Source organism: Henckelia pumila, chromosome 4, assembly GCF_033568475.1.
Source record: "Henckelia pumila isolate YLH828 chromosome 4, ASM3356847v2, whole genome shotgun sequence".
Lineage (NCBI taxonomy): Eukaryota > Viridiplantae > Streptophyta > Magnoliopsida > Lamiales > Gesneriaceae > Henckelia > Henckelia pumila.
Genome location: NC_133123.1, coordinates 130,011,407 through 130,028,977, shown reverse-complemented (window position 1 = coordinate 130,028,977; position 17,571 = coordinate 130,011,407). Strand labels below are relative to the sequence as shown.

At 33.9% G+C, this 17,571-nt stretch overlaps 2 protein-coding genes across 2 annotated transcripts; one reads left to right on the top strand and one right to left on the bottom strand.

Moving 5' to 3' along the window:
* The first annotated feature begins 8,035 nt into the window (after nucleotides 1-8,035).
* On the top strand, nucleotides 8,036-12,123 carry LOC140862951 (uncharacterized). The gene is made up of 7 exons (XM_073265983.1): nucleotides 8,036-8,281; nucleotides 8,867-8,957; nucleotides 9,529-9,644; nucleotides 10,495-10,554; nucleotides 10,629-10,694; nucleotides 11,569-11,764; nucleotides 11,839-12,123. The coding sequence occupies exons 1-6, from the start codon at nucleotides 8,225-8,227 to the stop codon at nucleotides 11,758-11,760; spliced, it is 582 nt and encodes a 193-aa protein (XP_073122084.1). The 5' UTR covers nucleotides 8,036-8,224; the 3' UTR covers nucleotides 11,761-11,764; nucleotides 11,839-12,123.
* A 949-nt stretch (nucleotides 12,124-13,072) lies between these two features.
* LOC140866815 (uncharacterized) lies at nucleotides 13,073-14,567 on the bottom strand. The gene is made up of 6 exons (XM_073271869.1): nucleotides 14,408-14,567; nucleotides 14,109-14,315; nucleotides 13,861-14,027; nucleotides 13,708-13,789; nucleotides 13,552-13,620; nucleotides 13,073-13,464 (listed from the first exon to the last, which is right to left on the bottom strand). Exons 1-6 carry the CDS (start codon nucleotides 14,501-14,503, stop codon nucleotides 13,294-13,296), a joined length of 792 nt encoding a protein of 263 aa, XP_073127970.1. The 5' UTR covers nucleotides 14,504-14,567; the 3' UTR covers nucleotides 13,073-13,293.
* Between the last annotated feature and the right edge of the window lie 3,004 nt (nucleotides 14,568-17,571).

The window sequence follows — 17,571 nt, the reverse complement described above, 5'->3', positions numbered from 1 at the left end:
TAAAGTCTTCTGCGTCACGTTTGAAGAATATTTTGACTTTCCTAGACGTTCTCTCTTATTCCATCGGAACCAACAAAGTGTACGTATGATGCTTATGTCCCCTGTACTATATAATTCCCTTAATAAATTATTGTCAGCTTAATAAAAATATCGGTAAATTGGGATTAAATCCCTAAACCTAAACTTTAGTTTGGGGTCATTCCCTATGTCAGTTCTTGTAATTCTCCAGTCCCTCACATATCACATTTGTATGTTTCAACTCACTTTTTGATTCGAAATTACCATTATGTCCTTATTTTTTTAATTTAAACCCTAAAATAACCTTTAATATATATTAAATGTTAAATGTGGTTGAGTAGATGCTACCCGCAGGGTAGTGCCCTGCGTGTGATGTGACGGCTCATGATTGGTCAAAATTAATGGGCTCCACGTGGGACCCACTAATTTTGACCAATCATGAGGTTACACATCACCCGCAGGGTAGTGCCCTGCGGGCGGCATGTACTAAATCGTTAAATGGATTGTTTCTTTCAATGTACCTCAGGTTTATCTCCACAACTCCATTCTTGAAGTTGTAGGTTACGTACATCAGACCATCGACATGGAGTTTCATCCATCGAATCCCAATTACTCAACCCCTCCGCATATGCATGAAAGCTTCCCTTCCCAATAAAGAAGGCATTCACAATCACGTACCCTGTGGATTGATCGCCTAAGACAACAAAAAAGAGAAGAATGGGAAAAAAAGAAGAGAAGAAAAAAAAGAGGAGGCGGGCCGCCATGGATGAGCAGGTATTACAGAGAAACAAAACTAAGCCGCCACATATTATTGGAAGCAATATTGGGAGGAAAATTAGATCGTGTTTTGTGGGTTTTGTGATTTTGGTTAATAAAAGGGATATATAATATTATTCAAAAAGCCATAATCTCAGGATCCAAGAACAACAACTAGGCCATCATGTTTGCGCAATGATGGAATTTTTGGAGCGCTTTTTTCTTGGATTTGTTGAAAATGGAGGTTTATGTGATTACTTAAATTATTGTGTAAATTTCATTGTGAAATTGACATTTTTGTGATTTATTCTGTACTGATTCTATCAATGTATCCATTTGATGAGGATAAGTAATCACTCACATGAGATATATATTAGCGTTGATTGACAAGTAAATAATTAAACATTTGAAATCACGTATATATATTTAAGTACATCAAATATATAAATGTTACAATATGGTACATATCGTGGACATTAGAGTACATATGTATCAAATATGAGTAGTCATCCACACGAAATATACTCATGACAAATTGAGAAATAAATAATCAATTACTTGAAATCAAGTACACTTAAGTATATCTAGTACAAACATGTTAAAATAAGATACATATTGGGAAGAATAAAGTACATATGTATCAAATATGAGTGGTGAAAATTTTTTATCCAACCCACGTGGACATGTGTATGGGTGTGGCTCTCATATGAGTTTTAAAGAATTTTTTGCCCAACCCACACGGACGTGAGGATGCGCATGGGTTGCCCTGCACGCTGAAATCAAGTACAAATTCAAGTAAATAAGGTACAATAATGTCAAAATAAGGTACATAACGAGATGAATATATCACATATTTCTCACATTTAAGTATATCAGGTACAAATATGTTAAAACAAGGTACATATTGGAGACAATAAAGTACATATTTAAACAAATATGAGTACCGCGAATTTTTTGCTCAACCCACGCGGACATGGAAATGTGTGTGCGTCACATATAAGTTTTAAGGAATTTTCCGCCAAACCTATGAGGCAACCCACACAGACGTGGGTATGCGCATGGGTTGCTTTGCACGCTGAAATCAAGTACTGATCCAAGTAAATAAGGTACAACAGTATTAAAATAAGGTAAATAATGAGGTGAATATATCACATATTTCTCTCATTTAAGTATTTATACAAAAAACTACGTTGATATCAATTGATAAGTTAATAATAAAAAAGTTAAACAAGGTACATATATAAGTAAATTAGGTACATCCAAATACAAATATAATATAGAGAAGATTTAATAGAGCATATTGTTATCAAATTTGAGTATTCGATGAGAATATTGTGGTCTTCATCGAACGTGAATATGATTAGTTATTTTAAAATTTTAATTATTAATGAGATGTTCACATGCACAAGAACATATATTAATATTAGCAAACATGTGATCAACTTCTTGGTAAGTGGTTCATGATGTCTATGAAATGTTTATATGCTACGACTTCAACTAGAGATCACCTATATCCAAATTCTCAAATCATTAGTGGTGCGTATAGACACTTCAAGATGATATAAATCCAAATAAATAAGGTACAATAGTATTAAAATAAGGTACATAATGAGGTGAATATAGAACATATTTCTCCGATTTGAGTATTTACACAAAAAAACTACACTAATGTCAATTGATAAGTAAATAATAAAATAGTTAAACAAGGTACATATGTAATTAAATCAGGTACATTCAAGTAAAAATATGATACATATAGAAGTTAATATAAGACATTGTTATCGAATTTGAGTATTCGGCGGGAAGATTGTTGTATCCACCGAACGTTAATGTGATTAATTATTTTAAATATTGAATTATTAATGAGTTGTTCACGCAAGAAAATATATTAAAATTAGAAAACATGTGATCAACTTTTTGTTAAGTGGTTCATGAGTGTCTATGAAATGTTTATATGATATGACTTCAACTAGAAATCACCAATATCTCAATTTTCAACCATTAGTGGTGCGTATAGATATAAGTTTGAGATACTAAAACTATATAATAACTACTCAAAAAAGTTTTACTTATATCAATTGTCAAGTATAATCTAAAGATTTAATTACTCACTTCAAGAAGGCACAAAAAAAATGTAAATAAGGTATAATAGTATTAAAACAAGGTACATAACGAGGTGAATATAACACATATTTATCCAATTTGAGTGTTTAGATAAAAATTCTACATTAATGTCAATTGATAAGTAAATAATAAAATAGTTAAACAAAGTACATATGTAAGTAAATTAGGTACATCCAAATAAAAATATGGTACATATAAGAGTTAATAGAGCTCATTGTTATCGAATTTGAGCATTCGGTGGGTAAATTGTTGTAACCACCGAACGTGAATGTGATTAGTTATTTTAATGAGATGTTTACTCAATTGTCAAGTATAATCTAAAGATTTAATTACTCACTTCAATATGGTACAGATCCAAATAAATAAGGTACAATAGTATGAGAATAAGGTACATAACGAGGTGAATATATCATATATTTCTCCAATTTGAGTATTTAAACAAAGAAAACTACACTAATGTCAATTGATAAATAAACAATACAATAATTAAACAAGGTATATAAGTAAGTAAATCAGGTACATCTAAGTAAAAATATAGTACATATAGGAGTTAATAGAGCTCATTGTTATCGAATTTGAGTATTCGATGAGAATATTGTTGTATTCAACGAACGTGAATGTGATTAGTTATTTTAATGAGATGTTCACACAAGAACATATATCAAGAATAACAAACATGTCATCAACTTTTTGATAAGTGGTTCATGAATGTTTATGGAATGTTTATATGATATGAATTTAACTATAGATCACTAATATCCCAATCACCAACCATTAGTGGTGCGTATAGATATATGTTTGATATACTAAAATCATATAAAATCTACTCAAAAAAGTTTCACTTATATCAATTGTCAAGTATAATCTAACGATTTAATTACTCACTTCAAGATGGTACAGATCCAAGTAAATAAGGTACAATAATATTAAAATAAAGTACATAACGAGGTGAATATAACACATGTTTCTCCAATTCGAGTATTTACACAAAAAAATCTTCACTAATGTCAATTGATAAGTAAATAATAAAATAGTTAAATAAAGTACATAAGTAAGTAAACCAGGTATATCCAAGTAAAAATATGGTACATATGGGAGTTAATAGAGCTCATTGTTATCGAAATTGAGTATTCGGTGGGAAGATTTTTGTATCCATCGAACGTAAATGTGATTAGTTATTTTAATGAGATTTTCACACAAGTATATATACACGCACCACTAATGGTTGGTAATTGGGATATATATATATATGTTTGATATACTAAAATCATATAATAACTACTCAAAAAAGTTTCACTTATATCAATTGTCAAGTATAATCTAAAGATTTAATTACTCACTTCAAGATTATACAGATCCAAGTAAATAAAGTACAATAGTATTAAAATAGAATACATAACGAGGTGAATATAATACATATTTCTCCAATTTAAGTATTTACACACAAAAAATTACACTAATGTCAATTGATAAGTAAATAATAAAATAGTTAAATAAGATACATATGTAAGTAAACCAGGTACATCCAAGTAAAAATATGATGCATATAAGAGTAAATATGGCACATTGTTATCGAATTTGAGTATTCGGTGGAAAGATTGTTGTATCCACCGAACGTGAATGTGATTAATTATTTTAAATATTGAATTATTAATTAGATGTTCACGCAAAACTTGGAAAAACTAACTTCTTACTATCGTTTGTATCTTTCAATAAAAAAATCCTATTACCTTAATTTCTGGCACAAAATTGCCTATTTCAGGTACAAAATAATATGGATTCAGTATAAATAGCAATTAATTAGGTACAAACACAAGAAACCGAGGCATATAGTCTTCGGAGAACAACGTTCATTTCTTTTGAACTTTTTTATATGATTAATGCTTAAGACTCTAGTTCTTTTTATCTAATTAAAGTATACGATTTAAAAAAATAACTTCTTACCATTATTTGTATCTTTAAAGAACAAAATATTATCATATTAATTACTAGTACAAAATTGTTTATTTCAGGTACAAAATAATTTGAATTTGGTATAAATAATAATTAATTTGGTACAAAACGCAGAGATCCGAGCATATAATATTCGGAGAACAAAGTGCACTTCTTTGGATTTACTGTAGGCTTCTTCTTGCTCACCGGTGTTTTGAGTTTTGTTATGGGTTTTTGTAGCTTGTTATGTTTTTTTTGTTATGATGTAAAAAAATAAAATTAATGCATAAGAATTAGAAAAACTAACTTTTTACTATTATTTGTATCTTTAAAGAACAAAAGAATATCAACTTAATTACTAGCACAAAATTGTTTATTTCAGGTACAAAATAATATGAATTCGGTATAAATGATAATTAATAATGTACAAAACGCAAGAAATCGAGAATATAGTATTCAGAGAACAAGGTGCACTTCTTTTGAACTCTTCTCTAATTAATGCATAAGATTTTAAAAAAACTAACTTCTTATGTTTATTTATATTTTTCAATAAGAGAATACTAACCCCTTAATTACTGGCACAAAATTACTTATTTAAGGTATAAAATAATATGAATTCGTTATAAATAATATTTAATTAGGTACAAAATACAAGAAACCAGACATATAATTTTCATAGAATAATGTTCCCTTCTTTTGAACTTTTTTATTTAATTAATGCATAAAACTTAGAAAACTATCTTTTTTACTGTTATTTGTATATTTCAAGAACAAAATACTACCTTAATTATTGGCAGAAAATTACTTATTTAAGGTACAAAATTATTTGAATTAGATATAAGTAATACTTAATTATGTACAAAACGCAGGAAACCGGACATATAATATTCGGAGAATAACGTGTTCATTTTTTTAACTCTTTTATCTAATTAATGTATAATACTTAGAAAAACTAATTTTTTACCATTATTTTTATATTTCAATAATAAAATATTATAAACTTAATTAATGGCACAATATTACTTATAATTTCAGTTACTACTTACAACATAATCTGAAATAGGTATAAAATACTATCACCAAATTGATCTTTTAATCCGGTTTTCATTCTCTGGAAGACGCATAGCCAAAAACCACCTCCTTGTCTCGCTCTCCGGTGCCCGAGAATCGTGGTCTAAACGAGGCTGTGATCAAAATAATACTAGTTTCAAGTTCAACAAAGGAAATGGGAAAGCGCCAGCCGGCCGAAACTCCAACGAATGCGCCATTTGTTTGATCGAATTTCAGGAAGAAGAGCAACTGATTAGAATCCATTTCTTTCACATTGATTGTATAGACGTTTGGATTTAAAACAACGCCAACTACCCACTTTGTAGAACAAGCGTTTCAGCCACTCCTACAAGCCAAGAAATTATTGCCACAAATTCTTACACTGATAACTTCACGGGAAAGGATGAAAATTATGTGTGATTGTAATAGGATCCATACTACAGAGCCATCCCAATCCAGCACCACATGAGAATTGGGTTTTAAGAAAATCCCAACTCCGGCGAGCTTTTCTCCATTAGCCCTTCACCGGCGAAGTTGGAACCTAAGTTCTTTCGGAAAAAAACCCAAGAAATTAAGCCATGTTTCGAGCATGGAAGATGAGTGCATCGAAAGAGAAAGAGATAACAACAAAAATACGTAGATCAACTACAAATATTCTTAAAACCAACTACCAACCGAACACAATATGCAGCAAAATACAAGAGTTATATTGAACAAAACCCTTCAAAATTCGAAAAAAAAGCAGTGAAAAAACAAACAAAAACCTGCAGCAAAAAAAAAACAAAATTAATCAGAGGCAAACCAAAATAATCCTTCGAAAATCAAACAAAAATTAGCTGTAAGAAGAAAAACTTACAGCAAAAATCGTGTGACAAATCGAAGATAACCAACGCAAAAAATAATACTTTTTTGGGTTGTGCGATTTCCTTAATGAAGAAAACAATAGAAGATAAATGGAAGAGACGAGAAGGGAAAATGAGTAGAGGTGATCGTATACCAGGCGAGACTATTATTTTGATATTCGATTTTTCCGATCAGGATTTTTGCATATCAAAGAAGATGGAGTGAAGAAGAAGACAAGGAAGGGAAGCCCGTGTGTAATGAATGGTGAGGGCAAATGCGTAAAATTTTTAATCAGGGAGTTAATACAAACATTTATTGTGTGTAAGGGACTGAAAACTTGGTTTTTATGACACAGGGACTGAAGACAAAAACTTGTGTGCTAATAGGGAGTTATCTATAATTCACCCATAAAGTATACATAAAATTAAGATAATTTGTTGATAAAAAAATATTTTGATATTTTACAAGGTAATAACGAGCGTATACAGTGAATAAAAATAAAAATTCTTTTGAGTAGTTTTTTAGATGGTCTCATGGACATATTGATCCAGCTTATATTATTTACAATAAAACATAACTTTTCACATATTAATGAGGGTGAGGTTTTTAGTGGGAGGTTTATAAACCTCCCACTATAGATGCCCTTAGATTGAATATGAGATATATTTCATAAAACTGACCACCACCAGACTCCTAGGAATCTTTATGAAATTGTTCTATGGTTTGATTTTATTACATTTGCAATTTTTTATATAAGCATTCTTATGGTTTAGTACATGCCGCTCGCAGGGCACTACTCTGCGGGTGATGTGTAACCCCATGATTGGTCAAAATGAGTGGATCCCACGTGGAACCCACTGATTTTAACCAATCATGAGCCGCCATGTCACCCGCCTAAAACGAATAATGTAAAGAATAATAGTTATCTTCGAGAGAAGAAAATATTACGGTTAAATATATATCAAATCAAAGAAATGAAAGTCATCTTACACCAATGTTAAACTTAGGTTTCAAGTTTGACGGCCATCTCACTATTTTTTTTTTTTTTTACGTGAGAACCCGCAGCCGTTACCTTTTGGTGCGCTCTGGGTAAACCCGGACTAACGCTATTCCTGCAAACTACGCTAGTCAGGTAAACCACACTAGGCAAGCCATGTGTGACAGCTAGTCCAAAAAGGTGTTGGCAGGAGAATCGAGAGAGTTTACGTACTTCATCAACTTGGACACTCGTTGGGCATCCATCTCACTATTTATTTCAAAAAAAATAAAAAATAAAAATAAAAATAAATTATAGCTTCACTTTGTCCCTCTTCTCTTCGAAAAAGAAAAGAAAAGAAGAAATGCCCATCGCCCGCCCTGTGGCTGTGTTAATTTGGCCAACCACAATATAACAAGATGATGATAAATTACGACTCTCTTCGTGATTTTTCCCATTAAATATAAATAAATTCTGTTCGATCTGAAATAATTTTCCCTATTCTCCGCCCAAAATTCATCTGGGATGGGACAAGCCTTTCGCAAGCTCTTCGATACCTTCTTCGGCAATTCTGAGATGCGGGTATGTTTTTTTGATGCATCTTCTTGTTTTGTGAATTTATATGGGCCAGAAACAACACTATTTTCGTTAATTCCGATAATTTTTGAAAAGGTAAATGATCAGTTTTATTGTACATACACATTTACAAATAGTTAGGTTTGATTTGCCATTGGTTTAGGAGATTGTAGAGCTGATGTAACTCGTTTAGTTTGAGCTTCGAGGTATCGACCTTTCCTGCGTTAGGGTAACCCATGTGTAATTGTTCCTCATTGACAGGAGATGTGTTCTCTTGGTTTTGAAAATTTGTTGTTCCATTGGTTCAGCTGTGAAATGGAAAGTTTTGGCTTAGGTGTGTGTTTTATATTCCAATCAATCGTCTTTTGGGCTGGTGCTAAATGGTAATGGGGGAAAAACTGTTGCTCTATATTTTGCATGTTCTCTCTGTATAATTGCGCGAGTCCATAAATCTTTTTGTTGTTTAGGTTTGTGTTCACTGATAATCAAAAGACTTTTTTCGCGAGAAAATAGGCCTCATGCTTGTTTGAGACATGGATTCTAGCTTGCTGGCCTTGGTTCATGTTTAGTTTTTTTCTTGAAATGATATAGGTTGTGATGCTTGGCCTGGACGCTGCTGGCAAGACAACTATACTGTACAAGCTTCATATTGGGGAAGTTTTGTCAACAGTTCCTACCATCGGTATACCGTTTTAGTGCGAATAATATCTTTTAAAGCTTAAAATTGACTTATCTTTTCTGTTTATGAAGGTTCATTTACCTGCAATCTCTGTAACTTTAGGTAGGCTGTTCACTTTGTTTGTGTTTGAGATTGAATGCTGAATGACTCCATCACTCCGTTGCTGTTTGTGTGTACTACCTTCTGCTTTTGTCTTCTACTATATACATGTCTATCTCAAACTTTTAAATTCTTTTATAGAAGTGTGGAACCTCATCAATGATATTATAGTGTACACGCAAAGCGATGACTTCTACATTAGTGCTCAATATTCAATTGAATTATTTTATTGGGTTCAGGATCATTTTGTGTTATGAATGTGCAAATCATATAATGATAAAATCCTTTATCAGAGCTTTAGGAACAAATGAAATTCCTGAAACATTACATGGATGGTCTTACCTTTAGAATCCTGAATGTCATTCTTTGGTCTACAACTGTGCTATGCAAGAGCCTTTGAATGGTCTGTGGTTGTTTACATGATTACATCTAACATCAGAGTCCAATATGATGAAATTTTATGGCTGCCATGCAGGTTTTAATGTTGAGAAGGTTCAATATAAAAATGTTATATTTACGGTGTGGGATGTGGGAGGACAAGAAAAATTACGACCATTATGGAGGCACTACTTCAATAACACTGATGGCCTGGTAAAATTTGATAGCTCTATAATCCCTGTCATGATTTGTATAGTGTAGCTTTGACTTTAAAAGTTATATGATTATTTCCATAAGCCTCGTAAAGCACTCACAGACTATTTTTCTTCAAATCAACTGTTTCTGCCATCCATAGTCCATACCCTTAGAAAACCACTTCAAATTCAACAAGAAGTTCCTGATACTACATCCATCAATTGCGTAAGCAAGACAAAACCGTGCAAGTTTAGCTCCTTGCAATCCCCCAGTATTGGCAACTGTTAGCTATTTTTACCCTTGCAGCATCAAAACTCTGTAAAATATCCACTATATAGCCCTAACTGAAACCATCACCTGTTCACTGCTGCCATCTTTTGCATCTTTTGTGTTTTCTGGAGTGACTAGCTCTTATTTTTAAGGCGGTCTAAAACATCTAGTCTGATTGTCAAAGATGTGAATGAAAACTTCTTATCCTGATGTAATTATTGAACTAGTAATTGGAAGATGAGAAAGATGGCTGTTTGCAGGAAATGTCAGTTACAGTAATAATTTTTGTTTGATGGAGAAAAATTAACTTTTGTAAAACTTCGTTTGAATGATAAAAATTGAAAATAATTATGATTTTTGAAGTAAAAGTGAGAACATGATGAATGTGGATTCTCGCATTGGGTGGCATGGCATCTACGTGGATATAAATAATAAATGAGACATTCTAATTTTCAGTGGCTATTTTATCGAGTTCTTGCTATTGTGTCACTGCCATGTTTTATAGGATTATTTCTGTACATGCACTTTTCAATTTTTCTTGTCACGATGAGTTTATTGTTTGATCGATTTTCTGATGCTTATCTCGTCTATTACGTAGATCTACGTTGTGGACTCACTCGATAGAGATAGAATTGGAAGAGCAAAGGCAGAGTTTCAGGTTTCATTTTAATGATTTATATACGCCTTAACATCTCCAACTAGTAGTTTTCACTTGCTTTATTCTTTGGTCAGGCCATCATCAGGGACCCCTTCATGCTTAATGCTGTTATATTGGTTTTTGCAAACAAACAAGACATGGTATGTCAATTTGATGTTCTTCTTATGTTGAAGTAAAGTTTATGGTAGGCATTGGTAATATAGTTCGGAAAAACAATTAGAGTTGGAGCTGGAGAATCTGTTGAGCAATTACAGCTAAGCAATCTATATTTTAAGATATACCCAGTATTGGTAAATACAAAGCGAATATTTTTCACCCCCATACATCAAATAAGTATTTGTTATTTGCTCGTTGTATAGTACAAGAACGTGAATTTAGCAATTTAGAGGACAATTTAGGGTTTAATATATTTTGAAACTGTTGTGGGAAAACAATCTGGATAACACTATCTTTTTGTCAAGGAAAATTTGTCCACTTCGTCAGTCACCTAAATACTATCTCCACCTACCCTCACCCGATACGGCAATCAAGATCCAATCTTGTCATATTTGGAAGGTGGGAATTTTGACATTAGTCTAGTTTGCAAGCAAGAAATAATTTGCAGAGGCAGTCCGTTCCCTGCAAGTACGCTTAGGCTCTTGGAAAATATGGGAAAATGAAACTTATGAGCAAAAACCAAAAGAACTCCAGATGCTAGTTGTTTGGACATGGTAGGAACATGTGGAAAAAATTAATTTAAGATAGAAAAGTTGGCGTTCCTTCCAATAATGAGAACTAGAAATTTTAAGTTTCTTCACCAGGAAAAGAGCGAATCTTCTATATATCCAGCTCCACTAATAGATTCCATAGAGACAGATTTCTTGACATGGTCACAGGGGCATGCACGCCTTCTAACTGCTTCAAAATTTGTTTGCACAATTATTTTGGTTATCAACTTATCGTTATGCTCATGCGGTTCCTGAATACATTCATGGAATCATGTTCTATTCAGTTATGCACTATTCTTTTGTGCAGAAAGGAGCAATGACACCAATGGAAGTTTGCAATGGCCTGGGTCTGTATGATCTAAAAAATAGGAAATGGCATATACAAGGGACGTGTGCACTCAAAGGAGATGGTCTGTATGAAGGGTTGGACTGGTTGGCAAGCACGTTGAAAGAACACAGGGCTGCTGGGTTTTCTTCAGTTGGTCCTTCATCATTTTGAAAAGGTTGAATTGTCTTAGAAGTCACTCTAAAACAACTCCTCTCACTTTAACCATTATTTGTCAATGTCACGATGCAGGTTGACACGAGAATCGATCAGTCTGTGAATTGAAGGGCCTTGATTCTGAAAGTTCTTTCCCCTCTTTGTTTGTGTTTATGAAATTCTGATGTCCTTGATTAGAAGGCTCATTAAGGTAAAATTGTATGATGTAACAAGAGGCCAAAAGAGTTGAGAATCTTTATACCTGGAGTCGAGATAAATAGCACCTCAGTAGATTCAAGTACAGAAAGGGGCTTATTTTCCAACTCAGCTCATTCTTGTTCTTATTACATATTCAGTGTGGAATCCTCTTATTTTGATCAAGCACAAGGTCTTTTTTCCAAGCATTAAAGTTCAAAATCTTGGTGTAATTCGATTTCTTACAGCAATTTGGTTTCTTACAACATAGGGGTCAAGCTTTACTTGTCTGCTAGTTGTCTTTCTAGGTTCAGTTTTGCTGTGCCTATAAATTACATCATTGTTTAAAATCATAACCATCCATGAACGGATGAATTCTAACCTTTTTAGGCCCCCATGTTCTTTTTACATCTTCGTTTTTTCAATTCAAACTTAGGTAGTGTTTGGAAGAGCTTTTAGGAAACACTTCTCTACTTTTTGTTAATAAAATTTCACAAAATTTTAAATTTTTGTGAAGGAAAAGTTGAGAAGATCTATCAAACACTACCTTATTCTCTTGGATTGCCATTTGGATTAATATATTCATGTCCTGTTTAAGTTTTGATGAAAATTATGCTCGTCAACGCCTGAAAACCACCTGTTAAATGCTCTCCACTACGAAAACTGAAGGACCAAATTTGATCAAGCGAGTCCAACCGAAATTTGAGTGTCGATTTGTATGGTAGACAATATTCAAAAATGAAATTTCATGAACGTAGAAAAAACAATATTCAAAAATGAAATTTCATGTACGTAGAAAAATCAGCCTCTTGCCACTGTCATTGCATAAACTTCGATTTTTAATCACAATTCCTAAAATGTTGTTCAACACGCAAATTTAAAATATTTTTTTTTATGATGTGGGAATTTGTAGCCTCTATTTTTCGGTACACATTGGGTAAATTCCGAACTAAGGCAATACCTCGCACACCTCGCAAGTTACGTAAATCGCACTGGGTTCAACACGCAATTGCATCTCGCAAGTCAGGTAAACTGCACTGGGTTCAAGACGCAATTGCATAGACGCGTAGTGGAACATTCAATTCATAACAATAGTCGGTTCATAGTATGGTTTAATTTGGACTTGTAGAAGACAATTTCGGTATAATTCCTGGGAAGTAAATGAATGCAGATACAGCGTTTGTCACTTCTGTGGTGCACAACAGCTGAGCACATACACACACTCTTTATTCAATCACACTAGCTCCATTATAAGACCAAATCCTCGTACTTTCAGACAAAACAAAACGAACCACAATAAGCTAATGTCAGATTCCATATTCGTAAAAATGTGACTGGAAGCTAAAAATACAAGAATCATTGAAGACCATAAACCAGCAAAGCTCCAACACCACCAATCCCAACAAGTAGTCCGATTATAACAGCAATGGGAGGTGAATTCCCTCCGACAGCCTTTCCTGTACTAACATCGTATCTCGAAAACCTCTTCTTCGGTGCTCTACACTGTGGGCAGGCGTAGTCATCAGGCTGCACTCATCCACAACATCACAAGTCATATAATCTTCTTCTTGTTCTCAAGTAGAAATGCATGCATACTAGTAACTAACGACTTACTTGTTCATCAAAAGATTTTTGCAGGGTATAAATGTAGCCACAATCGAGGCATATGTGAGTGGCGCGCGCCTGCAGACCGAGGACGATAAACTAAACTATAATGTATACTATAGAAAGAAAATCAAACAGGTGACGATATGATGAAAAATGGGTTGCCTTTTGAGCGTCGGTTAGCTTTCTTCCAAAGGTAGGGGGAGCTGGACGCTTGGGTAGCCTTTTCACATCAACGTCCACACCTCTGCAATGTATGTGGATAGTTTGATTACTTCTTGGTTCACTTGGTTTAAAAGTGAAATGCATGTGTGCTACCTGCTAACGACGAAATACACCGAATCCGGCTTAGCTTGGATGGCGGTTTTGGTGAATCCCAGCTTGTCAGCAGGCCAAAGTTCATCCCCGAAGAAGCTGCTGGTGTAAGTCACCTGGTCACCAACCTTCAGCCCTGCTTTTGCAGCGTTCCCACCACTTTCCACACCCTGCACAAGTACATTCTTTAGTAACCATCAAGAACTAATAACAACAATGGATGATGATGAATTGATGATGATAGTGCTTACAGTTACCACCACTCCACCACCTGGCTTTTGGCCCAGAGTCAAGCCTAGTGGCTTGTCGACTTCCACCTCGATGTTCTTGGCAGCACCAGCTGCCTTGGCCGTGATCTCAACCCCCCTTCTTCTCGCGATCCTCGCAACACTTGCACCGTTGATCTTCTCGCCGACCCTTTTCGCGTCTTGAAGTGACAGCCCGTGGAAACTGCTCTTCTGCTCATTGTCAAAAACACAAACACATAATGACACGCATAAACAAGAATCGAAGCGCTTAATTTCCGGAATGAGATGACATTATGTATGACCTGCAAGAAGTTGGGAGGCAGGTAAGTGGAATTGGACTTTGCAGAGAGGGTGGCCGCGAAGGAAGTAGATGCACCGGCAGCCATTGCTGATGACATGGGATTGGGGATGTTTGGATAAAAGTTTGGAGAGCCACACGCCACCACTCCAAGTTTTATAAGCATGGCAAATTCTGGTCCTCATCATCTATGTATGGACCAAAAATGAACGTGTTTGGTTATTTGCCTGTCATTTTTTTTTATTTCGTTTTGGGCTCACAATCAAAATTTTGGGTCTTGAGTACTTTGTAATTTTTGTGTAATCTCGTATTGGGCTTTCAAACCAAGCACCAGAGCTGCATAAAATGAACTTAGAAACAAAAGATTAACAGCCTATGTCCAATACTGCCTAAGACCAGGCATGTTATTGGATCGGATCGGACCGGACCAATTTCAGACTGGAATAGGTTGCTTTCGAATTGCCCATAGATGAAACCGAACTAATCGCATGATACCGGATTGGATTGGTATTCGGAGCCTAATTCAATCCAAAACCAAAATCTATATATATATATATATTTTTTTGTGGAAGAGAATTCTTGTTATTGCTTCGACTCATATTCCCCAAAAAGTGGATCCCGCTCTAATAGCTCCGAATAAAGGCGTTAAGAGACCCTCCTGGCCCAACCCTAGACACTCTAAGATCCTTTTTCAGACCTGTTGCCGATACTAAGTAGCAGTCAAAAATTTGTATCCATTTTTCATGATATTATGCATGGATCAGGTATATCGCCAAAATCTAATTAAGAGGATGTTTGACTAAACTTATTAAAAATGAGCTAGCTGTTTTAGGAGCTTATAAGCTGACATGTCTTATTTTAAAACTAAGTTGTTAAAGAGTTTGGATAAACTTATTTTAAACCACTTAAATATGTTGATGTGTTTGGTGTTATAAAATATTTTATCGTCAAAATTACCAAAAATGGTATAATACCATGAAAATGTAAATATTTATATATTTATATATATATATATATATACAAAATAGTGTTAAATTTATCATAAATTTTAAACATATATTACAAAAATAAAACTATTTTTAATTTTAATTTTGATTTTTTTTATAAATTATGTAGAAAAAATGGATAGAGGGCATGGTGGACCCTAATTTTTTAAAAAACAACTTATTTTGACAGCTTATAATCTGTTTGACAAAAAAATTACCAAACAAATTTAAAGAGCTTATAAGTTTTGAAACTTATAAGGTCAACAAAACACCCTCTAAGTTAGACTCAAATCAGATTGAGATCAAATTGGAATCAATTTTTTTTTTTTTTTTAAAACAAGTGTGTGTATCTAAAGAAATTGGAAACTGTTGGGTTTGGATCCTGTGCAAAACTAAAACTGTTTGCTCGATGTCTCAATAGATGTCCCGACGCGTACTAAAATAAGAAACGAACAACAAGTTAAAGTTGAGGCTAAATTTAGGCTCTAAATTCTTAAGACGAATTTACCCCATACACGGTGCTTATGAAATATGAAAATCATCTCCCAAAATACATTGATTTTTGTTTTGTAATAGACACTTCAAATTACAAAACCCGACGAACTTTAAGATGCTTTTCGAACCCTCAAATATGATGGACAAAATATGGACGATAATCAGTGTATTTTTCGTGTCTGTATGTGTGTAACCTCATTCCATTCTGCCTTGGGTTGTATTTACAGAAGTCCAATGGTTGTAGGGACCATTTCGCTAATTGGTGTGTCTGTTGGCTTCAGATTAAATCTCGTGCGTCCATTTGAATTATACGATCCAGATCGCACCTCTCCAGATTGATCACACCCCTTGGATGCAACCCTAGATGCATCAGATCTCAACCGCCTTGACCTTACAATTCAGATTTAATCTAGCCATCTTACCTTTATCTAATGGTATAGATCGCATCTATTCGTGATTCATCACAACCTTTCATATTAACCCTTCGATCTAATGGTTATCAACCGCCTATATGTCACACTTCCTAGTGGCATATGCTCGATTGCCACATCATCCAATCAATGCATTTGTACGCCTAATGTACCACATGCCACATCACCTACACGCCATGTCATCGAGACCATTTCTAATTTGCATAGAGAAAAGCTCCTTATAGCGCGACACGTGCAAAGTGCGCCATCAATGTGTCCTTTGCATCCGTGCGAGCTCGGGCTCGGGTTCGATCTCGGCCTCGGTTGGTGCGTTGCACCTCCCCTTGGCTTTGAATTGAACTTAATCAATTAATTAACATACACAACATTATATGGGTAGGAATAGAAAAACTAAATATTTCCATGTGATACAACTCTCATTTGCCTACTATATCTGTTAATGTAAGTTTAGTATCAATCCTTAATGCGACAAATTTTAAGGATTGGAAGGATAACATTCTTATTGTTTTTGGCTGCATGGATCTAGACCTTATGATCAGGACAAAGCAACCCATTGCTTTGACTTGAACTTAATCAATTAATTAACATACACAACATTATATGGGTAGGAATATAAAGACTAAATATTTTCGTGTGGGACAACTCCCATTTGCCTACTATATCTGCTAATGTAAGTTCAGTGTCAATCTTTAATGAGACAAAATTTAAGGATTGGAAGGTGTAAGGCCCGAAAATATTAAGTTCTTAATGACGTGATTTAAGATTTAAATTCCGGATATGAGAAGGTATTTATTTGAAGAAGTTACGAAATTAGAAATTTCAATTTTGGGTCAGAAATATTTAATTTGAGGATTTTTGGATTTTAAGATTTTATTATTCGGAATTCTTAAATTAAAAGATAAAAGAAAAATTTGCAATTGATATTTATGGAATTTAAGATGTGAATTCCAAGATGATAAATATCAAGAATGAATTTGGAGGATGAAATCTGAGAAAGGGCCAGTTTGCAAATATTGAGCAATTCAGGGACTAAAATGCGATAATGTCTGAAATGATTTAATTTTAATCCAAGAATATTTAATTTGAGAATAATTAGAGTTTAGACTTGAATTCTAATATTCTTAAATTATTTAGGATTGAAATTGATTGAAATTGAATTAAATCGCTTGTCCGGGGACTGAATTGCAATTAGGCCAAAGTTCAGGGGCCAAAATGCAAATAAGGCTATATATATCACAATTCCCACTTGTTTTTCA

Bases quoted from the DNA above. Each gene is read 5' to 3' on its own strand.
- LOC140862951 (XM_073265983.1), top strand. From the start codon at position 8,225: ATGGGACAAGCCTTTCGCAAGCTCTTCGATACCTTCTTCGGCAATTCT. The intron at 9,645-10,494 runs GTAAAATTTGAT...TCTATTACGTAG, and splicing joins TCAATAACACTGATGGCCTG to ATCTACGTTGTGGACTCACT. The intron at 10,695-11,568 runs GTATGTCAATTT...TCTTTTGTGCAG, and splicing joins TTGCAAACAAACAAGACATG to AAAGGAGCAATGACACCAAT.
- LOC140866815 (XM_073271869.1), bottom strand. From the start codon at position 14,503: ATGTCATCAGCAATGGCTGCCGGTGCATCTACTTCCTTCGCGGCCACC. The intron at 14,316-14,407 runs GTCATACATAAT...GACAATGAGCAG, and splicing joins TGCCTCCCAACTTCTTGCAG to AAGAGCAGTTTCCACGGGCT. The intron at 14,028-14,108 runs GTAAGCACTATC...GTACTTGTGCAG, and splicing joins GTGGTGGAGTGGTGGTAACT to GGTGTGGAAAGTGGTGGGAA.